This window comes from Nilaparvata lugens, chromosome 1, assembly GCF_014356525.2.
Source record: "Nilaparvata lugens isolate BPH chromosome 1, ASM1435652v1, whole genome shotgun sequence".
NCBI classification, from domain to species: domain Eukaryota; kingdom Metazoa; phylum Arthropoda; class Insecta; order Hemiptera; family Delphacidae; genus Nilaparvata; species Nilaparvata lugens.
This window is the reverse complement of record NC_052504.1, coordinates 52,246,295-52,270,216: the sequence shown is the minus strand read 5'-3', so window position 1 is coordinate 52,270,216 and position 23,922 is coordinate 52,246,295. Positions and strand designations below refer to the sequence as shown.

At 33.5% G+C, this 23,922-nt stretch overlaps 1 protein-coding gene across 8 annotated transcripts in view; it reads right to left on the bottom strand.

Moving 5' to 3' along the window:
- LOC111063342 (lachesin) overlaps positions 1 to 23,922 on the bottom strand; it is a 246,186-nt gene that overhangs the window by 6,005 nt on the left and 216,259 nt on the right. For 2 of the 8 annotated variants that reach the window (XM_039436199.1, XM_039436219.1), the window contains exons 7-9: positions 21,084 to 21,218; positions 7,457 to 7,594; positions 635 to 799 (exon numbers count right to left, since the gene is read on the bottom strand). In XM_039436199.1, coding sequence (XP_039292133.1) covers positions 635 to 799; positions 7,457 to 7,594; positions 21,084 to 21,218 — 438 coding nt within the window. The remainder of the gene's footprint in view (positions 1 to 634; positions 800 to 7,456; positions 7,595 to 21,083; positions 21,219 to 23,922) is intronic. The other 6 variants (XM_039436205.1, XM_039436222.1, XM_039436213.1 and 3 more) reach the window with 5 other exon arrangements.

The following is a 23,922-nucleotide window of genomic DNA, read 5'->3' as shown; positions in this document are numbered from 1 at the left end:
ACAAGGAGTAGTGAAAATCCGCCTGTTGTCAAGTTTGAATAGGGAGAACATCATCAAAGATTTTCCCCAAACAATAGGATAATAGGATGTAGCTCCTTCTTCATGATCGATACTGATTTGTGAATCATAAAAATGTGTATGAATAATTAAATATATAAAATAATCTTCCCACTTATTGAATCCCATCTTCACATTGATAAAGATCGAATGCGGTTATGCTTCAAAAAATATGAATAACTATACTTCCAATTTTATAGTGAGATACTCATTTCGTGATGAAATCATAATAATTATGATAGAAATATGATCACCCATCATTATGTGATTTCCATATTCTGATGTGAACAATTAAAGTCTCACAGTTTAATGTTAAGACTAAATAAGCACCGCCGCAAAGTAGACCCACGCCAATCCACGAAAAGCAACCCATGTCCTGGGATGTTTTGTAAACCATTGCTAGGCTTCTCTAGACATCTGTGTAAACACGGTATTTATATGAAAATATACTCCTTCTTCTATATACCGTGTGTGTAATACATGTAATGGATATCATCCCTTTCATAATGAGCTCTTCTGAAGTGACGAGTGAACAATGTAAATGGTAAACATGATTGTGATAATGATTCAGTCTAACCATCCAACTTGATGAGTCCATCTGTCTCTCCAAGCGAGTTCTTGGCCACACACTGATAGGAGCCAAAATCAGTGCTGCTCACACTCCTGATCTTCAACATCATGTACTTGTTGTAACCGTTGTCCACTGACACCGCCTCGTACTTGTCTCCTGAAACATCCACATCTACAGCACTTATATTAGAAAGTAGCATAAGAAATATTAGAAAGTCTTTGAAAACCTATAACAAAATTCACAATAACTCAATGAAAATTATTTCTATCCCTTGTTTAACTCATTACAGCATGCAAATATTGAAGAAAGTAGATTGAGATGACTATGACGGAAGATGTATATATCTAATAAACTTTGGAAGTATTATAGGATTCGATAAGGATCTTTGAAGGGCCTATAAAGGTGCGTACAGATATACGCGCCGCGAACATGAGCAATTCACTTTTAATCAGCTACTATATCTGTATTTTTACAGAAACGGTAAGATACAGATATAAAAAGCTTAGCATCAGCTGATTAAAAGTGAATTGCCCATGTTCGCGGCGCGTATATCTGTACGCACCTTAAGAATCCATGAAATTTTTTTCATAATGAGAGGACATGGATATTCCAATACCTCAATATAGTGAAGCAAGGGAAGGGAAAACATGTCAATACAGAGGTGCGTACAGACTTATACGCCACAAACACGCACAATAGAGTCAACAAAGGTACCTAGAATACATTCTAGGTACATTGGAATCAACAGTTGCCTCTCTCATTAAGTTTGCATTTGAATAGTAACATATTTTCTTAAATTTCGAGCTTATTTTCAATATTAGGTGGAAATGTTACTGAACATCAATTGTGGAGATTTCCATGCTCAATTTTTCCACTTAAATTTCTTCGTTTGAATTGTATTTGCTTCTTTTTAATTTGTATAATTGAATGTAATAATCAGCAGTTGCTTGTTTATATTATGCTTTTTCATAGAAGAATTAAATTTATGAGAACATTCTGTTCGATTTCAGTCCTTGTAAAGCCAAAGCTATTTTTGTATACGTTTTTCATTATTTCCCATTCCTTCCTCTCTTCTTCAAATCTCGCTCCCACGCATCATCTCTCGAACTCCTCGTCCCATAATTATTTTAACATACAAAAATAAAAAACTCTTATCTAATCTAATTCAATCCCATAATCCCGTTCTAGGTGAGGAGTACTATTCTTTTATATTATTGTGAAGTTAACACTTCAAATGTTTGTAACATGTTCATTCATTCATTCATTCCATCTGTGGGAGTACCTTTCTCTGCTTTTTCGCAACGTGCGTGAGCTCCAGTCAAGTAATGTTTTCTGGTAATATGGCCAGGGCAATTCCATTCTAATATGACATTCTAGCTTCAATATAAATTCAAAAATGAAATCCCCCTCTTTTAAATACTCTCAAAAGATCATCGGAGAGTATATTACCGATGGAAAACCAATCATATTCGATTTGATTCGATCCCTTTATACTCTTTATCCAACGTCTTACTGGACCATTCATTGGTGGATTTTGAAAAAACTCGGTATTATAGAGAGATGAATAAGGTGTGGGATGAAATGTGAAACCAATCAGCATGTTGTGACTGGTAATAAGTCTTTCGCTCCATTCACGTCAAATAAAATCGATATAATGCGACCTGGTGATATTTCTCCAGCGCTGGATTAATCTCTGGTCGCAGCCTCACATTTCAACATCATCACACTGTATATTGTCATATATGTATACATTTTCTATGCAAATACTGTATATAATAGTAAATGCATGTGTAGAGAGGGAGATACTGTATAGATTCCAGTTGAAAATATACTAGAATGAATTTGAATAGACAGCTAGCTCTTCCGTGCGCAATCATTCGGCAGACAGGAAGCTGAAAAATGTCTACGCAGCAAAAAATTGTCTGCCATCATATTGTAACGTCACTGATTACCGTCCAAAGAGAGGACGAAAAACAGGATGACAGGGACAGTGTTATTGTTTGAGCTACTCAATTTCCTCGTCCAATTTTTCTTCCCATACCACTGCGCTTCAAACAGATTTGTTCATGTTTTCTACCATAAACGCAACGATATGAAACGAATTTTGATTATGAATCAAATTTCATTTCACTTTCTTTTATAATAAGGCAAATGAATATTAACATTTAGGAAGAAGAATAAGAACAAAGAGAGCATTTATTTATTTGTGCTTACTGAGCCAGCTGTGGGTGAGCACCCAGCCAGTGCGAGGCATTGGTAGAGGGCAGAAATTATTTTCTCCTTATTCAGTTGCCGGCAAGCAGCCCTAGATTTAACAACAATTCCACCATGTGATTATTCACTCCAAGTTTCTTTCTTTCTATTTTGTTAAGTGATTTTGAATTTTTCGACGTATGAAGATATTTGTATATAAGCTATACTCAAAACCGCTATTAAAGGTAAACTATTTGTTATCCTTTTTCATTATATTTTAGGTACTTTTCATTGTTACTTTCATTAGAGCAGATTGATAGATTATGTGTGAAAATGATATTTGAATTATTGTTCATTCTGAGAGTCTACTAACTTCAAAAGTAATTCACTCAAGTAAAATAAAAATGATATTATTAATTTGTTTTGATAAATATTAAGTCATATAGTTCATTGGGAAAAGTAATTATCAATAGTTTTCTTAAACGTTATAACTGGATTATTAACTTAATGTAAAAGTAGAATGTATAATTAGACTACGTTACAATCAAAGGGTAAAGTCTGAATGTACTTGAGATAATCGTTCACACTAATGTAATAATTGAATTGTTCCTTTTAGAAAGAAAGATTTTTTTTTGAAAGAAAGTATCAAGTTTGAATCAGGAATTATTCTTGGCTGTTTTATTTCACAGCGGTCCATGTTTGTGGCAAACTAATTTACTAATGACTATGGAAGAACGATCCTTGTTAATGCCAAATCAATCCACAATTATGAGACAAATAGGAGACAAGGGACTCCAGGCGCATCATACGAGGAACAGGTTAAAACGGATATGGACGATAGGAAATAATTGCCAAGCTGTGTTTTCTTTTAAGCAATTATGGAACATCTTTACCAAATACTCTGTGACGTAACTCGGTACCGAGGTAATGTGACGATCAAATTATATTTTCCGGCATTGAGATTCATGAAAGACTTAAACAAATAAATGGGCCCATCATCAATTTAGAATAAGGATATTGTCATATATTTTGTGCAGTGGTAATTTTTTTTGAATAATGAATTTCTAAACATTCATTGTGTTTCATTTGATTTTTCCTGAATTAATTCCATTAGATGAGAAGACCGAATAATTAGTAATAGGGTTTCCTTATTTCTGATTATCAATAATTTATAAATTATTTCAATATTTTTAGAAAATCGTTGTCTTGAAAAAATTTTTTTATTCAAAATTTCTTTTCAAAACCCATACGACAGCGATTTCAGATATGACTAGTCAACGATATATAGAGCATGCAGACGTTTGTTTCTAGAACTTTCTGTTAAGTTGATGATCGGAAATCACAGGAAATGATACCATAACAGAAATATTAATCAGGTTGCTGGAGTAATATATGGATAGTGAATTGAATAAGCATGGATCAGAACAAAAAGTACAGCAGTTTGAGTCTATTGAAAGAGTTAGAATATTTTCTTATCATTGATGATCATCAATATGATAATCATAAATTTCCTATATGAATTTTTGATTAGTCTCACCTGGATTAGTTACCTATGAACTGGGCAATGATCTTTCATCGTGATAAAACGTTTCCCACACTTATAACTATAAGTAGTAAACCTAGGCCTGCACATGAATAATTGATAGATTGATTCATTCGATCATCCTAGAAGAGTGAAAATAACTTAAGGATTCGTGTTGGACGGATTAGACCACCACCACGAAATGGACGGTACCCTGTTGGAACGGCTCTTTTAATCTTCTCAACTTCCTGTCGATGTGTAAACACTGCCATAAGAGAAAATTTATTAATTTAGAGTTGATTCGGTGCTAGGAGCTTTGGGACCAACACGTTTCGGGACCAATACTACGTACTGAAGGGTTCTGACATAAGAGAGGATGGTTCTTCACAGGTTGAACCAGCTATCTCCAACAGGTGGTTGAAGATTATTCTTCAACAAAAAGGCGTTGAACACATTGAATTAGCAAGTCAGATGCACGCCTATTCACATGAAAATATTCATTCAATAATATAGTTCAGATATATTTATTCATTTGGATTTTTCTGCTTGATCAGGAATATATAAATTTGTAGTTCTCATTCAATTGAAAGGATTTTCTTAATACTATAATATTCATATTTTTTCACAAGTTTTGTCCCACAGCACTACGGTTTAGATTACACTGCAGGAGTCAGTCCATATCAGTAGATCCAATGTACCTAGAATACATTTATTTTTTGTACCTTGAGTTGATCCATATCAACGTCTGGGAAACTTCCAAACTAATCAATTCATCAGATTCCAAAACAGGTGATCCACTCGTTATCAGTTTGAAACAGGAATTGAACCGAGCGTGTGTAAAAGTTTTCACTTATTTGCTGTTTCCTGGAAAGGAATTCGAACCTGATGAAACCTATAGAGACTGTACAATCAGTTTCTTTTATAAATTCTATTCGTGTCGAGGGTGTGTTCGGTGCTGTGCGGTTTTGATTCGGTACCGGATTCAAAACGGATTAGCGTTTCACACTCGTCGGAATCGGCCAAAAACAAACCAAACCGAACGGAACCGCATAAATGTGAAAGAAGCCCAATACACTAATCAAATTATAGAAGGGTGCTGTACTGTATGATATTTCTATTCTATGTTAATTTGACATTGGATTGTATACTTTTGAGAAAGAGCCTAGGGAGTTAACCCGAATCAAATCCAGGGTAGGCTACACTCTGAAAGCTGCTGGGAAAGCAAGTGCCTGGGAGAGGGCGACTCTATACAAACGACCCTGGACCAACAGGTTGGGGGTTGAGCGCAAGGCCAATCCCCTTGCCATGTGAAAAAAGTATTGTTACGAAAACTGAAAAAGCCTTGAAATTAGACCGGAATAACAAGAAAAATACACATACAACCAATGATGAAATAGGAACAGCAGAAAGCCGCAAAAATCTCAGGAAAAAGAGAAAACTTTCCCTTGCTCTTCAGAAACATCCAAGGAGGGAGAAGGCTGAGATGACGTCCGCGAAAGTTTTAGCTGGAGGATGTGGGTGACGATGTTGGGAAGCTGGGTGTCAGGGGGTGGAGACGTGAGGCATTTGATAGAGACAAATGGAGAGGCTTTTTGAAGGAGGTCATGGCTCTGAATGTGCTGTAGCACCAAGGAGGAAGTAGTAGTAAGTAAGTACTGCCTTGTGAATAAAATAAAATAAAATAACTAGCGACCTCCTGGGTTTGAGAACTCAATCAAGAAATATGTTGAATTGATCTTTGAAATCCGCAACTCGTGAATATACAGAGTAGGCGGAAATTATGATAACAGCTCGATATTTCTCTACAAGGACAATTCGACAGTAGGTTTCATCAAGGATCCTATCCGAATTAAAAAAAGGCTACTTTTCTATCGCTTCAACATTTTTTCCCGCAATCTTGGTTCTGTCATAAGAACGCAACAGTGACCAAAACTTTGGGACCAGAAATTTCGGAACCAACTGGGAAAAAGAGAAATTTTGGGACAAAGTCTAGGATCTCTACCTGCGAGGTGATCTGCAAACTATAGTAGGCCCTTTCGATAGGTTCACATCATGCTTCTTTCTCTGAATGAAAACCATTTATAAATTCATTTCCAGATATAGTTTTGTGTACTGAGTAGATGAACAAAACCTATTTTCATTACAGCCATTTTTAGAAGGCCTCTTTTTCAACATGTTATCAGATGTTAGATCTAAGTTTCTTGATCTAATAAAAACTGGAAATTCATATTTTCCTGATTAAAAGTAGCGGTAATAATAATTGAACTTCAAAATCTGATTAATGCAATATGAAAATATATTAAATAAATATTTATATATAGTTGGATAGGCCTACAACTGACATGCTTATTCTGAGTTTCCAGCGCCTTTGTGTTGAAGAACAATGCCCAACCACCTGTTGGAGACACCTGATTCTACCTGCTAAGACCCTCCCACTCTCATGTGGGAACCTTCTAGTCCCAAAACGTATTGGTCCCAAAGTTCCTAGCACCGGATCCAACTCCATTCTAAATTCAACTTCAATCCGAAACAGTAATTCAAGACGGAATTGATGATGGAAACCGCATATCGATATCTCAAACCGTTTCAAAGATATCCACATTTGAATAAAAAGTTGAATTATCAATCATTTCGCGTATATTACAGACAGACAATACACAGGCGGACAGATATTAGTGAAAGTGAGTTTATAAAGTTGTAAACTAAGTAAGTTGTATATTGATTAGCTGGTATCATGTGTCTAATAAATGTGTCGCATAAAGGTGTGATAGCTTCCAAATAGCATCAGCTGTAATAAATAAATGGATAAATTCAATGCAATTCATAAACCAGCTGAATAATCATAATAAATCACAACAGATTATTTCAGATAAGATTATTTCCTTATGCACTTTCAATGTCATTTTGTTATAAATTCTGAAAAAGGACGAAGGAGTGAGTAAATCTCGTTGTTCAATAAACTTCATCTGTGAAAAGGTTCATTGTTAAAAACCCCCCAGGCCCCCAGGGCCCTGGGCATAGTAATTTGAGATTGAGCAATCAAGATGACTGTTCCATTTATAATGTGATTCCTTGAAAATTAAGCGTTCCACTTATAACTCTTGTATACTAACCAGAAACAATCATATCCCCACTCTCCGTCGTCCAGTAGTTGATTGAAGTAGGATAAGCCTCTGTGTGACATTCCAAAGAGACATCTTGTCCTATGTAGGCGCCTTCTAGCTGATTAGGTATTGACAGCATAGGTGGAACTGCAAAAAAAATAAAACTAGTAGTTCTGTGAACAGTAAACCTCAAGCAGTTCTCTCATCCACAAGTATCTGATGTCACCTGTTTGAAAATATGTTAACAAACTCAGTTTTTTTTTAATTTGTATTTTTGATAATTCATCCAGTTCCGTGATAATCTTTCAATCTGATAAAAAAAATATTTCTCAAATTTTTGAAAATTATTTTCATCCATTCAATAAAAAAATATATTATAATTCCTTCAGCATTATTTAGTTTATTTAACCATTTTTAATCATGTATCAAATTTGTTTTTTCAAATGTGAGAATAAGTTATTGATATCAATGGGCAAGCATAATAATACCATGAATGCAAAACAAAATATTGAAATCATAGACCTTATAGAAATAGACACGGCTATTCCAGACATCTGTGTAATCCATTCAATGAATAATCAATCTACTTGGAAGCTGATTGATTATGAATAGTTCTATAGTCTTATTAATCCTATCTCCAGAGTAGATGATAATAGTGATATCACAGTATAGAGGAATTCCTTTTCTTTTCATGTTATCCTTAAAATGCAGAATTTTAAAAAACCTTGTGTATATATCGACGCGCAGTTGAAAAAGGAATATTCCTGCCAATTCTCATCGAATTCTATAAATGCGTTTGGCCGGAAATGCGTTACATACATACATACATACAAACAAAAGAAAATCCGAGTTGAAACATAGACCTCACTACGTTCGGACAATAAATTAAAATGGAATGGAACAATGTCTCTATGGTGAGGATTATTATCTTCAGCCCTAGATATTGATCAATGATTATATCATACAATATCTTCTTTGTTTAGTGTATTTAATATTATCTCCCGAATAATGTTATGTTCTCTACTCGACTACAAGACTCTTCGTTGTTTTGGTATCTGTCTTTTTTCATGTCTTGTATTTGTATATTTAACTATGAAAAGTTTGAGTAGTATGAGAGTAGTTTGAGAGTATGAAAAAAGAGTAGGTCTACCCTCCAACTTGTGAGTATGGATTCAAGTAAATGAGATATCGTTCAGTATGTCAAGAATGTCTTTGCATGTCTAATTGAACTTTATTATAGGAACATTGGATGTTCCCCGAACATTGATTCCAACTGAATGCAAATTTTCAATGATAAGTCTATTAATATAATAATATTATATGCGTTAGGCATGGCAATTGGCCATTTTTATGATTGAGTGAATCATGGAAGATATGAATGAGTGAAAAATTATAATGATCATGGAAGAGTAGGTCTACCCTCTAACTTGTGATTATGGATTCAAGTGAATGAGATATCGTTCAGTATGTCAAGAATGTCTTTGCATGTCTTGTTGATTATAAAAAGCGTTTGACCGTGTTAGACATGAGCAAATGATGGATGTACTGAAGAAAACTGGCATTGACGGAAAAGACCTGAGAATAATAGTTAGCTTGTACTGGAATCAGTCTGCGGTCCTCAGAGTGGATGGAGAGCATACAGATCCGGTGAGAATCCTGCGTGGTGTGAGGCAGGGTTGCATCTTATAACCAATAAATTATTGTACTCTGTACTCAGAACACATTTTTGGGGAAGCGCTTGGAGACATAGATGAAGGTATCTCAATAAATGGAGTCAAACTCAACAACTTACGTTATGCAGATGATTCCATAGTGTTCTCTGATTCAATGGATGGCCTGCAGAATTTAGTGAATGGGATCACAAAAGCAAGTGGAGTCTATGGCCTTGATATAAATACTAACAAGACAAAGCTCATGGTCATTAGCAAAGAAAATATCGGAGGGGTCAACCTGTACATCAACCAGACAAGAATTGAACGAGTCTCACAATACACCTACCTGGGGACTATGATTAATGAGTCATGGGACAATTCTCAGGAAATCAGATGTCGAATGTGAAAAGCCAAGAGTGCTTTTTTAACAATGGGTTCAGTTTTCAGGAGCCATAACCTCACCCTAAAGCTGAGGCTCCTCAAATGTTATGTGTATTCAGTGCTTCTGTATGGTGTAGAATCATGGACCCTGAAGGAGGACACAGTATCCAGGCTCAATGCATTTAAATTATGGCTGTTCAGAAGAATCTTGAGGATTCCATGGACAGATAGAATTACCAACCATGAGGTGCTAAGGAGGATGAATACAGCCCCAGAACTGGTCAACCACATTAAATGTCGAAAGCTTGAATATTTGGGTCATATAATGCGCAATAAAGGGAGGTACGAAATATTGCAAAACATCTTGCAAGGGAAAATAGAAGGCAGGAGAGCTCCAGGAAAAAGAAGAATTTCCTGGTTGGCGAACCTCAGAGCATGGTTCGGAAAGTCCTCTATTCAATTGTTCCGGAGCGCAACCAACAAACTGATAATAGCCAGAATGATCGCCAACGTTCGTAACGGACAGGCACCCTAAGAAGAAGAAGATGTCAAGAATGATGTTACTTGTTCTGAATCAAATATTACTAGAAGTTTTGTGAACAGTAGACCTCACGCAGTATTCTCATCCACAAGTACCTGATTAAAACTAGAGACCTTATGGAAATACAGCAATAGACTGGCTTCTCCACACACCTGTGTAATCACTTGTCAGCTGATTTATGATGAATAATTAATTTAATAGTCTGATTTTTACTCTGATAATAGCGTATGAAGGAGGCTCCTTTTTCCTTTTATATTATCCGTGAAATGCAGAAAATCCAAAACCTTGTATATACGTCGACGCGCAATTAAAAAAGGAACATACCTGTCAAATTTCATGAAAATCTATTACCGCGTTTCGCCGTAAATGTGCAACATATAAACATTTGAACATTTGAACAGTTAATCAGTTGAACAGTTGAACATTCAAACATTTAACATTTAAACATTTAAACATTAAACATTTAAACATTAAACATTTAACATTTAAACATTTAAACATTTAAACATTTAAACATTTAAACATTTAAACATTTAAAACATTTGAACATTTAAACATTTAAACATTTAAACATTTAAACATTTAACATTTAAACATTTAACATTTAAACATTTAAACATTTAAACATTTAAACATTAAACTTTAAACATTTAAACATTTAAACTTTAAACATTTAAACATTTAAACATTTAACATTTAAACATTTAAACATTTAAACATTAAACATTTAAACATTTAAACATTTAAACATTTAAACATTTAAACATTTAACATTTAAACATTAAACATTTAACATTTAAACATTAAACATTTAAACATTTAAACATTTAAACATTTAAACATTTAAACATTTAAACATTTAAACATTTAAACATTTAAACATTTAAACATTTAAACATTTAAACATTTAAAAATTAAACATTTAAACATTTAAACATTTAAACATTTAAACATTTAAACATTTAAACATTTAAACATTTAAACATTTAAACATTTAAACATTTAAACATTTAAACATTTAACATTAAACATTTAACATTTAAACATTTAAACATTTAAACATTAAACATTTAAACATTAACATTTAAACATTTAAACATTTAAACTTTAAACATTTAAACATTTAAACATTTAACATTTAAACATTTAAACATTTAAACATTTAAACATTTAAACATTTAAACATTTAAACATTAAACATTTAACATTTAAACATTTAAACATTAAACATTTAAAACATTTAACATTTAAACATTTAAACATTAAACATTTAAACATTTAACATTTAAACATTCAAACATTTAAACATTTAAACATTCGAACATTAAGAGAAATGCTAAACCGTCGACTTGAATCTTAGACCTCACTTTGCTCGGTCAATCAGGAAGGGGGCAACAGGCTAAGTCCAAAATTGGCTCTCTCCCGAAATAATAATTATGATAAATAAATTTATTCAAGACTATACTATTATGTTTAAACTTACTAACTTGTATGAATATCATTCAAATTTCCACTCCAAAACTAGTAAAATTCAGAATTTGAAATTTCGATGACTGAGAAACTGAATAAAGAAATAATATTCCCAGTTATCAATGATCAATAACTTATAATTAACTCAAGTTATTTCATTGTGTTGCGCCATCCATTATGATTTGTATTTATCGCGCATTGTAGTACGTATAAAACATTTTTTCTAAGAATTTTATATTTGAATAATATTATGATTTTGTTTAAAAAGTGATCTCGATCACTAATATGAATTATACCAATTTACATGTTATCTAGAAGTCTTCTTCAATTGCACAGGTCAATAAGCCAGTGTGCTTGAATGGATGAAGTGGGCCAATGGGTGTCTGCTGAAAAGAGCAGTCTCAACGAGGAAGAATTGCTTTTCAGTTGCTGAACACAGTCGTGGAAAAATTCTGTGAATAGGCCCTGATGCCACAGTATAAGAACTGAACAAGTGCTGGTCTGCATTCAATGGTCTGGCTTGGCTGCTTCATTTTGTAAGCTGATTCAAACCCAGTTGTGGGAGGAGAAAGGCAGGTTAACTACTGGGCAAGCTGGTTATGGCATGGTCATTGGGGTGCACTTTGCCTTTGCCAAAGAGACAAAAAGAGAAGCAGTGACTCTGAGAGAAAGACAAATATAGACTGGGACAGAGAACGTTTATTTGGAACGTAAGGGAAAACAATTGGCGAACACCGTTGAGAGGATTCACCAAGTCTTTCAGAACTTTCCCCTCGATGAAGCGAGCTTATTTGCAGGTCGGTTTGTGGGAGAAAGAGAAACCGAGTTTGTGAGAGAGTGTGAGTGAGCGTATGGAGAGGAATCATATTGTTGAACGGTTGTTTACAAATGCATGATTCGCAAACTAGCTTGAAAATGGACATACTCTCAGAAAATAATTATATTATTAATTAACGAAATATCACTGATAGACTATACAGTTAATAATATTTTCAACTTCACGATTTGAAGATCTAGTTTTTCAAAATAGACGTCAATTTACAATTGCATGATCACATCTCCCATAACACTTTAGATAAATTAACTAATAGACAGACTATTTCCAACTTTATGGAATACAAAATTTTCTTTCTTAATTGATAGTTAATTCCAATTAAAACTGGAGGATTTCATTTTCCATAATAATTCTCAATTACTACCCAACGCTCTAGATCATCATTCGTTTTCGGAGGAGATAAACGATGGACAGTGTTAACATCAGTTTCCCATTGAGGAGCTTCATTCCATTGGATCTACTTCAGTTATTTTCGTCCCTGATCAAGTGATTGAGATCTAATGGATCCGGAGAGATGTAATAGTGGAAATATGAATAAAAGATACTATTCCAAAAGACTTGACTTTTTCATAGGAGGAGAAAGACTTGTCTCGTTTCTCATTCATTGTTCCATCATACGTATATACCATCCATGGAGATTCAAACCACCACTTCCTTCGGTGAATACAGGTGTAACAGTGGGGAGCCATGACAGATTTTTGATATGACCCAATTTTGTAACGAGTAAACATTTATGATAATTGCTTTATAAATCTCTATTTACCTATCACCTCTACTCAACTATTTACCCGTGGACTATATCCTAGACAACACCTGTTTTAGCAACTTAAGTAACTTATCACGAGCCAGGAATGTCAAATAAAAGATTTTGTAGAAATGCTACTGTCATTAGTTCATTAGTTGTATTCAAAGTCAAACATAAGATTATCGGTCATCTTTTAAATTCTGTTATATTCATGCATAATCTCCACTGTAAACAATTCGGTTATTTATTCAATTACTTGTTTCAAAATTACAACATTGAAAAAATAATTCCAAATAATTTTTCTCAAATTAAAACTTTATCGCAATGATCTATAATTAATATAGACAAAAATTTGCTAACTCACTCTACAATAAATTTAGTGCCTAGGTCAATTTATCCGTTCAATCTACGAGGGCTATTTTTTTTCAACTTCCGATCGTGCCGCTAGATGGCAATGCGAGCGGCATTGGCCAACAATGCGCAGCAGCTGACTATGCACATCTCACACTATAAACTCACTCGTTTTCGGCCATCTGTCGTCATTACCAGTTCATCTAGCGACACATAAACATGGCTAATATGATAGAATCTCCCGCCAAGTGTAATTCGTTTTTTGCGAGCTGAAGGTTATCCGCAGCAGAAATTCACTGTAGAATGAGACGAGTATATGGTGAGAGCTTTATGGTGAAAGCGGTACATTACAACGTTTGCGGAGAGCTATTCAGAACAAAAGGAGAGGAATGCTCACATCGGAAGTGGTGCTAATTCATGACAACGCCCGTCCTCACAGTGCTGCTGTGACGAAGCGTCTTCTTGACGGGTTTAAATGGGACGTGTTTGACCATCCGGCGTATAGCCCAGACTTAGCACCAAGCGACTATCACCTTTTCCCGGAACTGAAGAAAATGCTAGGAGGGCAGAGCTTCCAAACAGACGATGCGCTGCAAGAATCTGTGAAAAACCATCTCAAATCACTGGCGGCTAATTTCTATGAACAAGGTATTAAGAAGCTTGTACCCAGGTATGAAAAATGCCTCAATCTGAATGGTGACTATGTTGAGAAGAAACTAATAATGTGATTAACTTTTCAGGAGCCATAACCTCACCCTAAAGCTGAGGCTCCTCAAATGTTATGTGTATTCAGTGCTTCTCTATGGTGTAGAATCATGGACCCTGAAGGAGGACACAGTATCCAGGCTCAATGCATTTAAATTATGGCTGTTCAGAAGAATCTTGAGGATTCCATGGACAGATAGAATTACCAACCATGAGGTGCTAAGGAGGATGAATACAGCCCCAGAACTGGTCAACCACATTAAATGTCGAAAGCTTGAATATTTGGGTCATATAATGCGCAATAAAGGGAGGTACGAAATATTGCAAAACATCTTGCAAGGGAAAATAGAAGGCAGGAGAGCTCCAGGAAAAAGAAGAATTTCCTGGTTGGCGAACCTCAGAGCATGGTTCGGAAAGTCCTCTATTCAATTGTTCCGGAGCGCAACCAACAAACTGATAATAGCCAGAATGATCGCCAACGTTCGTAACGGACAGGCACCCTAAGAAGAAGAAGATGTAAAGAATGATGTTACTTGTTCTGAATCAAATATTACTAGAAGTTTTGTGAACAGTAGACCTCACGCAGTATTCTCATCCACAAGTACCTGATTAAAACTAGAGACCTTATGGAAATACAGCAATAGACTGGCTTCTCCACACACCTGTGTAATCACTTGTCAGCTGATTTATGATGAATAATTAATTTAACAGTCTGATTTTTACTCTGATAATAGCGTATGAAGGAGGCTCCTTTTTCCTTTTATATTATCCGTGAAATGCAGAAAATCCAAAAACCTTGTATATACGTCGACGCGCAATTAAAAAAGGAACATACCTGTCAAATTTCATGAAAATCTATTACCGCGTTTCGCCGTAAATGTGCAACATATGAACATTTGAACATTTGAACAGTTAATCAGTTGAACAGTTGAACATTCAAACATTTAAACATCTAAACATTTAAACATTTAAACATTTAAACATTTAACATTTAAACATTTAAACATTTAACATTTAAACATTTAAACATTTAAACATTTAAACATTTAAAACATTTGAACATTTAAACATTTAAACATTTAAACATTTAAACATTTAAACATTTAAACATTTAAACATTAAACATTTAAACATTTAAACATTTAAACATTTAAACATTTAAACATTTAACATTTAAACATTTAAACATTTAAACATTTAAACATTTAAACATTTAAACATTTAACATTTAAACATTTAAACATTAAACATTTAAACATTTAAACATTTAAACATTTAAACATTTAAACATTTAAACATTAAACATTTAAACATTAACATTTAAACATTAAACATTTAAACATTTAAACATTTAAACATTTAACATTTAAACATTTAAACATTTAAACATTTAAACATTTAAACATTTAAACATTTAAACATTTAAACATTTAAACATTTAAACATTTAACATTTAAACATTTAAACATTTAAACATTTAAACATTAAACATTTAAACATTTAAACATTTAAACATTTAAACATTTAACATTTAAACATTTAAACATTAACATTTAAACATTTAAACATTTAAACATTTAAACATTTAAACATTTAAACATTTAAACATTTAAACATTTAACATTTAACATTTAAACATTTAAACATTTAAACATTTAAACATTTAAACATTTAAACATTTAAACATTTAAACATTTAAACATTTAAACATTTAAACATTTAAACATTTAAACATTTAAACATTTAAACATTTAAACATTTAAACATTTAAACATTTAAACATTTAAACATTTAAACATTTAAACATTCAAACATTTAAACATTTAAACATTCGAACATTAAGAGAAATGCTAAACCGTCGACTTGAATCTTAGACCTCACTTTGCTCGGTCAATCAGGAAGGGGGCAACAGGCTAAGTCCAAAATTGGCTCTCTCCCGAAATAATAATTATGATAAATAAATTTATTCAAGACTATACTATTATGTTTAAACTTACTAACTTGTATGAATATCATTCAAATTTCCACTCCAAAACTAGTAAAATTCAGAATTTGAAATTTCGATGACTGAGAAACTGAATAAAGAAATAATATTCCCAGTTATCAATGATCAATAACTTATAATTAACTCAAGTTATTTCATTGTGTTGCGCCATCCATTATGATTTGTATTTATCGCGCATTGTAGTACGTATAAAACATTTTGTCTAAGAATTTTATATTTGAATAATATTATGATTTTGTTTAAAAAGTGATCTCGATCACTAATATGAATTATACCAATTTACATGTTATCTAGAAGTCTTCTTCAATTGCACAGGTCAATAAGCCAGTGTGCTTGAATGGATGAAGTGGGCCAATGGGTGTCTGCTGAAAAGAGCAGTCTCAACGAGGAAGAATTGCTTTTCAGTTGCTGAACACAGTCGTGGAAAAATTCTGTGAATAGGCCCTGATGCCACAGTATAAGAACTGAACAAGTGCTGGTCTGCATTCAATGGTCTGGCTTGGCTGCTTCATTTTGTAAGCTGATTCAAACCCAGTTGTGGGAGGAGAAAGGCAGGTTAACTACTGGGCAAGCTGGTTATGGTATGGTCATTGGGGTGCACTTTGCCTTTGCCAAAGAGACAAAAAGAGAAGCAGTGACTCTGAGAGAAAGACAAATATAGACTGGGACAGAGAACGTTTATTTGGAACGTAAGGGAAAACAATTGGCGAACACCGTTGAGAGGATTCACCAAGTCTTTCAGAACTTTTCCCTCGATGAAGCGAGCTTATTTGCAGGTCGGTTTGTGGGAGAAAGAGAAATCGAGTTTGTGAGAGAGTGTGAGTGAGCGTATGGAGAGGAATCATATTGTTGAACGGTTGTTTACAAATGCATGATTCGCAAACTAGCTTGAAAATGGACATACTCTCAGAAAATAATTATATTATTAATTAACGAAATATCACTGATAGACTATACAGTTAATAATATTTTCAACTTCACGATTTGAAGATCTAGTTTTTCAAAATAGACGTCAATTTACAATTGCATGATCACATCTCCCATAACACTTTAGATAAATTAACTAATAGACAGACTATTTCCAACTTTATGGAATACAAAATTTTCTTTCTTAATTGATAGTTAATTCCAATTAAAACTGGAGGATTTCATTTTCCATAATAATTCTCAATTACTACCCAACGCTCTAGATCATCATTCGTTTTCGGAGGAGATAAACGATGGACAGTGTTAACATCAGTTTCCCATTGAGGAGCTTCATTCCATTGGATCTACTTCAGTTATTTTCGTCCCTGATCAAGTGATTGAGATCTAATGGATCCGGAGAGATGTAATAGTGGAAATATGAATAAAAGATACTATTCCAAAAGACTTGACTTTTTCATAGGAGGAGAAAGACTTGTCTCGTTTCTCATTCATTGTTCCATCATACGTATATACCATCCATGGAGATTCAAACCACCACTTCCTTCGGTGAATACAGGTGTAACAGTGGGGAGCCATGACAGATTTTTGATATGACCCAATTTTGTAACGAGTAAACATTTATGATAATTGCTTTATAAATCTCTATATTTACCTATCACCTCTACTCAACTATTTACCCGTGGACTATATCCTGGACAACACCTGTTTTAGCAACTTAAGTAACTTATCGGGAGCCAGGAATGTCAAATAAAAGATTTTGTAGAAATGCTACTGTCATTAGTTCATTAGTTGTATTCAAAGTCAAACATAAGATTATCGGTCATCTTTTAAATTCTGTTATATTCATGCATAATCTCCACTGTAAACAATTCGGTTATTTATTCAATTACTTGTTTCAAAATTACAACATTGAAAAAAATAATTCCAAATAATTTTTCTCAAATTAAAACTTTATCGCAATGATCCATAATTAATATAGACAAAAATTTGCTAACTCACTCTACAATAAATTTAGTGCCTAGGTCAATTTATCCGTTCAATCTACGAGGGCTATTTTTTTTCAACTTCCGATCGTGCCGCTAGATGGCAATGCGAGCGGCATTGGCCAACAATGCGCAGCAGCTGACTATGCACATCTCACACTATAAACTCACTCGTTTTCGGCCATCTGTCGTCATTACCAGTTCATCTAGCGACACATAAACATGGCTAATATGATAGAATCTCCCGCCAAGTGTAATTCGTTTTTTGCGAGCTGAAGGGTTATCCGCAGCAGAAATTCACTGTAGAATGAAACGAGTATATGGTGAGAGCTTTATGGTGAAAGCGGTACATTACAACGTTTGCGGAGAGCTATTCAGAACAAAAGGAGAGAAATGCTCACATCGGAAGTGGTGCTAATTCATGACAACGCCCGTCCTCACAGTGCTGCTGTGACGAAGCGTCTTCTTGACGGGTTTAAATGGGACGTGTTTGACCATCCGGCGTATAGCCCAGACTTAGCACCAAGCGACTATCACCTTTTCCCGGAACTGAAGAAAATGCTAGGAGAGCAGAGCTTCCGAACAGACGATGCGCTGCAAGAATCTGTGAAAAACCATCTCAAATCACTGGCGGCTAATTTCTATGAACAAGGTATTAAGAAGCTTGTACCCAGGTATGAAAAATGCCTCAATCTGAATGGTGACTATGTTGAGAAGAAACTAATAATGTGATTAACTTTTGATAATAAATTCATTCAATTACTCTCACTAGTTTCTTTTTTATACCACATCGGAAGTTGAAAAAAAGTAGCCCTCGTATTTGAGCTTGATTAAATAATTATTTTGGCTTTCACCATGGTATCGAAAATTTAACAAATAAATCGGCACTCACAATCACTCACATTCAACTACTATTTTCCATACTAGGGAAAGGGGATTATTTTTCATCTAATTAGACCGAAGCCTAAATATTAGAGACTGAGACTTGTTCTGCAACTACATCTTTTCGTGGTGACGACTAGAACTGCCATTCCCCACTCAAATTTTCCGTTTGGCAAGAAAATACGTAGAGCGCCCGGCCTAATTTCAAGTTGAAACGTCATGGGGTCGCACGGTTAGAACATTTCCAATTATTACGCTTGCATTAATTTCATTACAAAATCTAAGCCAGTACTATGGAAATGCTAGAAGACTGCAATAATTTGGACGAATAAGAAGCAAGTTAGCAAATCTTTTATGGCGATGCAAATCTAAGGCGCTTACTTTGTAATGAATAAATCTTCAACTATCAAAAACAAGGTTCACTACAGTTGATATTGGGAAAATTTTGTTCAATTTTGATCAGTTAAACAACCTTAGAGAAAAGCACAAAATAACAACAATTAAAACATATCAATATTCCCCATATTACACAGGATTTCAAAAATTTCTAGTCTTTCCTGACTAAAGGAGTCCTTCGGCTCTTATCAGTGATATTCAAGTCTCAATTGATATACTCCAGGATCAAAAACTGAGAAAAAAATGTTGTAGAGTAGGTTGATGAACAAAAGGTTGTAAGTTGTAATAAATGACTGAAGTACACCATAAATGTACTGCACCACACAATCTCTTTAGATCGATTCAAACTCACTCAATTTATCAAGATGCTTTTGTGTGATTGAGAGCTTTTAGAATCAGAATTATCTATCATCAACAAATTCATCAGTTATGATGTATAATATTTTCGTGTATCTTGTCAAACAGTCATTCTAATTTGGGCCAGTGTCAATCACATGAAGAGCCCAATTAACTACTCTTTGAAGTTGACGTTCAATGATGACCAGGTATATTATTGTAGCAAGCAATCATATAATTTCCATCACAGTTTACCAGCTTGACATATTGGGTTAGAGTACACATCCGTGATAAGTAATAATCGGAATAATAAACGGATTGACTCACTGACATTATTCCGCACATGAAAAATACGTTAATCATTGTGGGTGTATATACGAGTATTTCGTGCAGGAACATGTTGTTATTTTAGAGATCGATTGGATGCTTTGTATTGGTTTAATCAGTGGACGCAAGGGTTTTGTTTGATAACCAACGAAAACTTCCACCCAATTATTGAAATGCATGGAGCGGTATCCATCACTGTATGGTGAAACTGTTCACCGTTACATCGTTCACCGTTATTTATTTATGTTTAGTGAACTGAGGTCAGATTTCACACTGTTTTTGTCCTGCAATAACTCATCATAACTCTAATTTTTGATAATCGATTCACCGATAACCAAACTACAAGCGTTGAATAACTAATCTATGTGAATAAACTCCTGTGCATTATATTTATTTATTCGTTTTACAATGAAGCACAGATCGGGAGAGAAAAACTGAGAATGCATTGTACTATTCCTCTCCCAAATTTAGGTAACATTGAGAGCCCGAAATGAGATTATGTCTTCCAGATTTCCACAGAATTTCCAGTCGGAAAATATTTATATTTACAATCGTAATCATCGAGTTAAACACATTACAGACATAATGCTGTAGATGAGGATTTCCCTAATCAACTATACCAACCCTAGTATTCAGGTATAAAAATAAAAATAATAATAGATATGGATTCACCTAATCTAGTATAAATTATTGCTATCTCAACTCGTGTAATTCAATTTGAAACTATGATAAGTGTCAAAACAATAATCATTAAAATTTTCGATCAGTCGATATTGAATCTTTTCGGCTTCAGGACACCTTGAAATACCACATCACCTTTACTTAACAAACCAAGTTGGAAATAAAACTGATACTGTGCTTGAATTTTTGTTTTAGATTGGAAAGCTGGATATCGATTGCATGCCAAAATTATATCCACGTTCCATTTTGGAAAAGATTGCAATTCAGCTTCATAGACAACAATACAAAATGGGAGAAGGCAATATAGATCTCATATTTAATTGCAGTTGAATTCACTTTAAACTGTTAGTAATACTTATGATTATAATCAACTTATTTCTTCAGTAAATTTATGAAATTAAATGATGATTGATACTCACATTGCACCCTCAACTCGACACGTTTGCTGATGGAAGGTGGAACCCCATTGGAGGCAATGCAGAGGTAGGCTCCCATGTGCAGGCGACTCACCTTGGTGATGTGAAGAACCTCTCCATCCACAACATTTACTGGAACAGTTTTTCAGAATAAAGAAATAGAGTTTGATAATTTTTCAATGTGTTATTGGAATACTGTTTTTCACAACATCTACTTTTTAAAAAGTTTTTTATATCCATCGAGAATGAAGTGTTTTCTATTAAGAAGAGTCAGATAGCTGACGATATAATACTAGTTATCATGATATATCAATACAATATTGCACGCAAAATTAACTTGAAAATCTTGTATAAATGCATGATTCCAGATCGCTGATTTTCCCAGAGAGAGCAGAAATATTAGTTGATAACAAAATCCTATTGAAGTAAATTAATTTACAGTATGAATACTGAATTTCTAGGAATTATTGAAAATTAACTGAAACAGTCTATGAATAAAGTGATTAATAAGAATTCCAGTAAAAAGAGAATGCTATTTTTAATATCTTGAAAAAATCATACGATAAGATCTTAAAGAAAAATAAAAAAATATTTCTAAATGGGTAATGGGATGAATGAAAAAGATGGAAAAATATCGATGTTAGATCTACATCCTCTACAATATTCACTGTAAACTATTGATAATATAATAAAACCTATAATATCCACAAATGAACCACTCTCGGCTCGGTTGAGAAAGGGGACACATTTCCCAAAAATTTCCGTTTCTAATGTAAGTTTTTAAGTGTTTTCAATCTATTTATGTCTTGTGTCTCCTGTTTTAATTTATTGATATAAATAAATAAATAGATAAATATATATATATATATATATAATATATATATATATATATATATATATATAACATAACAGAGAACACTTTAAAGTTTGTAATAAGAATTAAAACAGGAGACACAAGACATAAATAGATTGAAAACACTTAAAAACTTACATTAGAAACGGAAATTTTCGGGAACTGTGTTCCCTTCCTCAATCGAGCCGAGAGTGGTTCATTTATATATACAGTATTCATTTATATATATATATATAAATATATAGCAATGAGTGGAAAGATATTGATGAATTTGTTAATAAGGCATGATAATATAATTGAATAGTCGACCAGTGTTTAAGATGAAAATCAAAACTATGTTTGGGATTCCTATTTTTTAACCGTCTTCAAGGTTAACTGCCACAAAAAACATCAATGACTGAATTCCATTCATAGGTTATATATTGGGTTATATATTAGGTTATATATTATTAGTTATATATATATATATACATGGAGCATTATGAGAACACATGGAATTACAGTCCTATGGATGAAAACGTAACAATGAATGGGAGGTTGAAAGGTTTGATCGGAACAAAAATATCTCCCATTTACTCCGAATAATTCAGGATCATATTTTCCTTGAACGCTTTGTTGTTAAAAGGGGATAAAATATAACATTTCATCAACAGAGGCTGTTACCTTCATTACAAGAAAATAAGACAGCGTTACTCTTATCTTCCCTTGTTCGATAATAAATTCTCCCCAACTTGTTGAAATTCCCTACCGTGCACAAAGAGGCAACAAACTGTTAAGGGTTCAAAAAGCACCTGCTAAGGGATGGAAAGGGAAGGTCATTAAGGGCTTCCCTGTGAAAATTGAGTTGATGCAAAGAATCGCCGCGGGCGAAGAATCAACGAATCTTGCAAACCTTCTCTCTGAGTGTCATAAACAATCGCTCGCATGTCGAAAGCACAATGCAACCCATCCCTCTTCTCCACCTGACGTTCTATTTTAGGATGCTGCAACCTACATTCATCAATTTCAGTTACTTTTGAATTATGATTTCTTTTTATTAATCCCTCAATCGATCATAATTATAGTTGATAAACAAATGAAAAAAATTAGTCAAACCCAGTTAGTGGGGGACTATGATTAGTTTTTATTCTTTCATCAATCACAGAAAATACATCAACCCTTCAATCCATTACAGAAGCAATCAGGAAACAAACAAAGCAAAAAAAGATTTATTTAAAGGAAACTAAGATTATTGAGACATATGTCATGCCACTCTTGCAGAGAATAAAGTGATTGAGATTTTAACCACTCCTGCATTATACATAAATAAAAACTTACTTAAGTTAACATATCTATAATTTACTAGTGAGTAAAGTATTGAATAATTTACCACTTATATTCAAAGCTCTTTTGGGTCTTCGACAATCTAACTTGTGTAACATCGAATTGATTTATCGAGAGATCATTTTCTTGTCAAGTAGCGATGAATGTTGGGTACTCCTTTGTGTTGGGCTATCAAGATAACTCGATTAGGATTATTATTTTTATTACTTAGATTTCTATTTTTCTTTCTATTCAAGAGTAACGGAAACAAACAATATCAAGATAACATTCAGCATGAAAGCATTGCAATATAGAACGAAAAGGAACAGTGAGTATTAATCTACAAAATAGTTTTCACAAGCTGCTGTGGATGGTATATCAACATTCTTCTCAAGGTTTTCTTTTGCCTTAGAAATACATTTTTAGCTTCAGGAGAGATTTCTCACATTAAAATACCATATAGAATTTATAAATATAAGAAAGCGTGATAGGATTATAGGTAGGCCTACACGAAAAAATAATGCAGAAATGAAACAGTTTTTGTAAGTGGACGACTATGAATGATCCATTTATTCATCATTCAATTGATTTTTCTGCAAACCGAAGAAAAAACTCCACTGATTTGACCTGATCATAAAATATTGAATAGAATGAGCTCTTGCAGTTATTCAACATGTGTGTGAATAA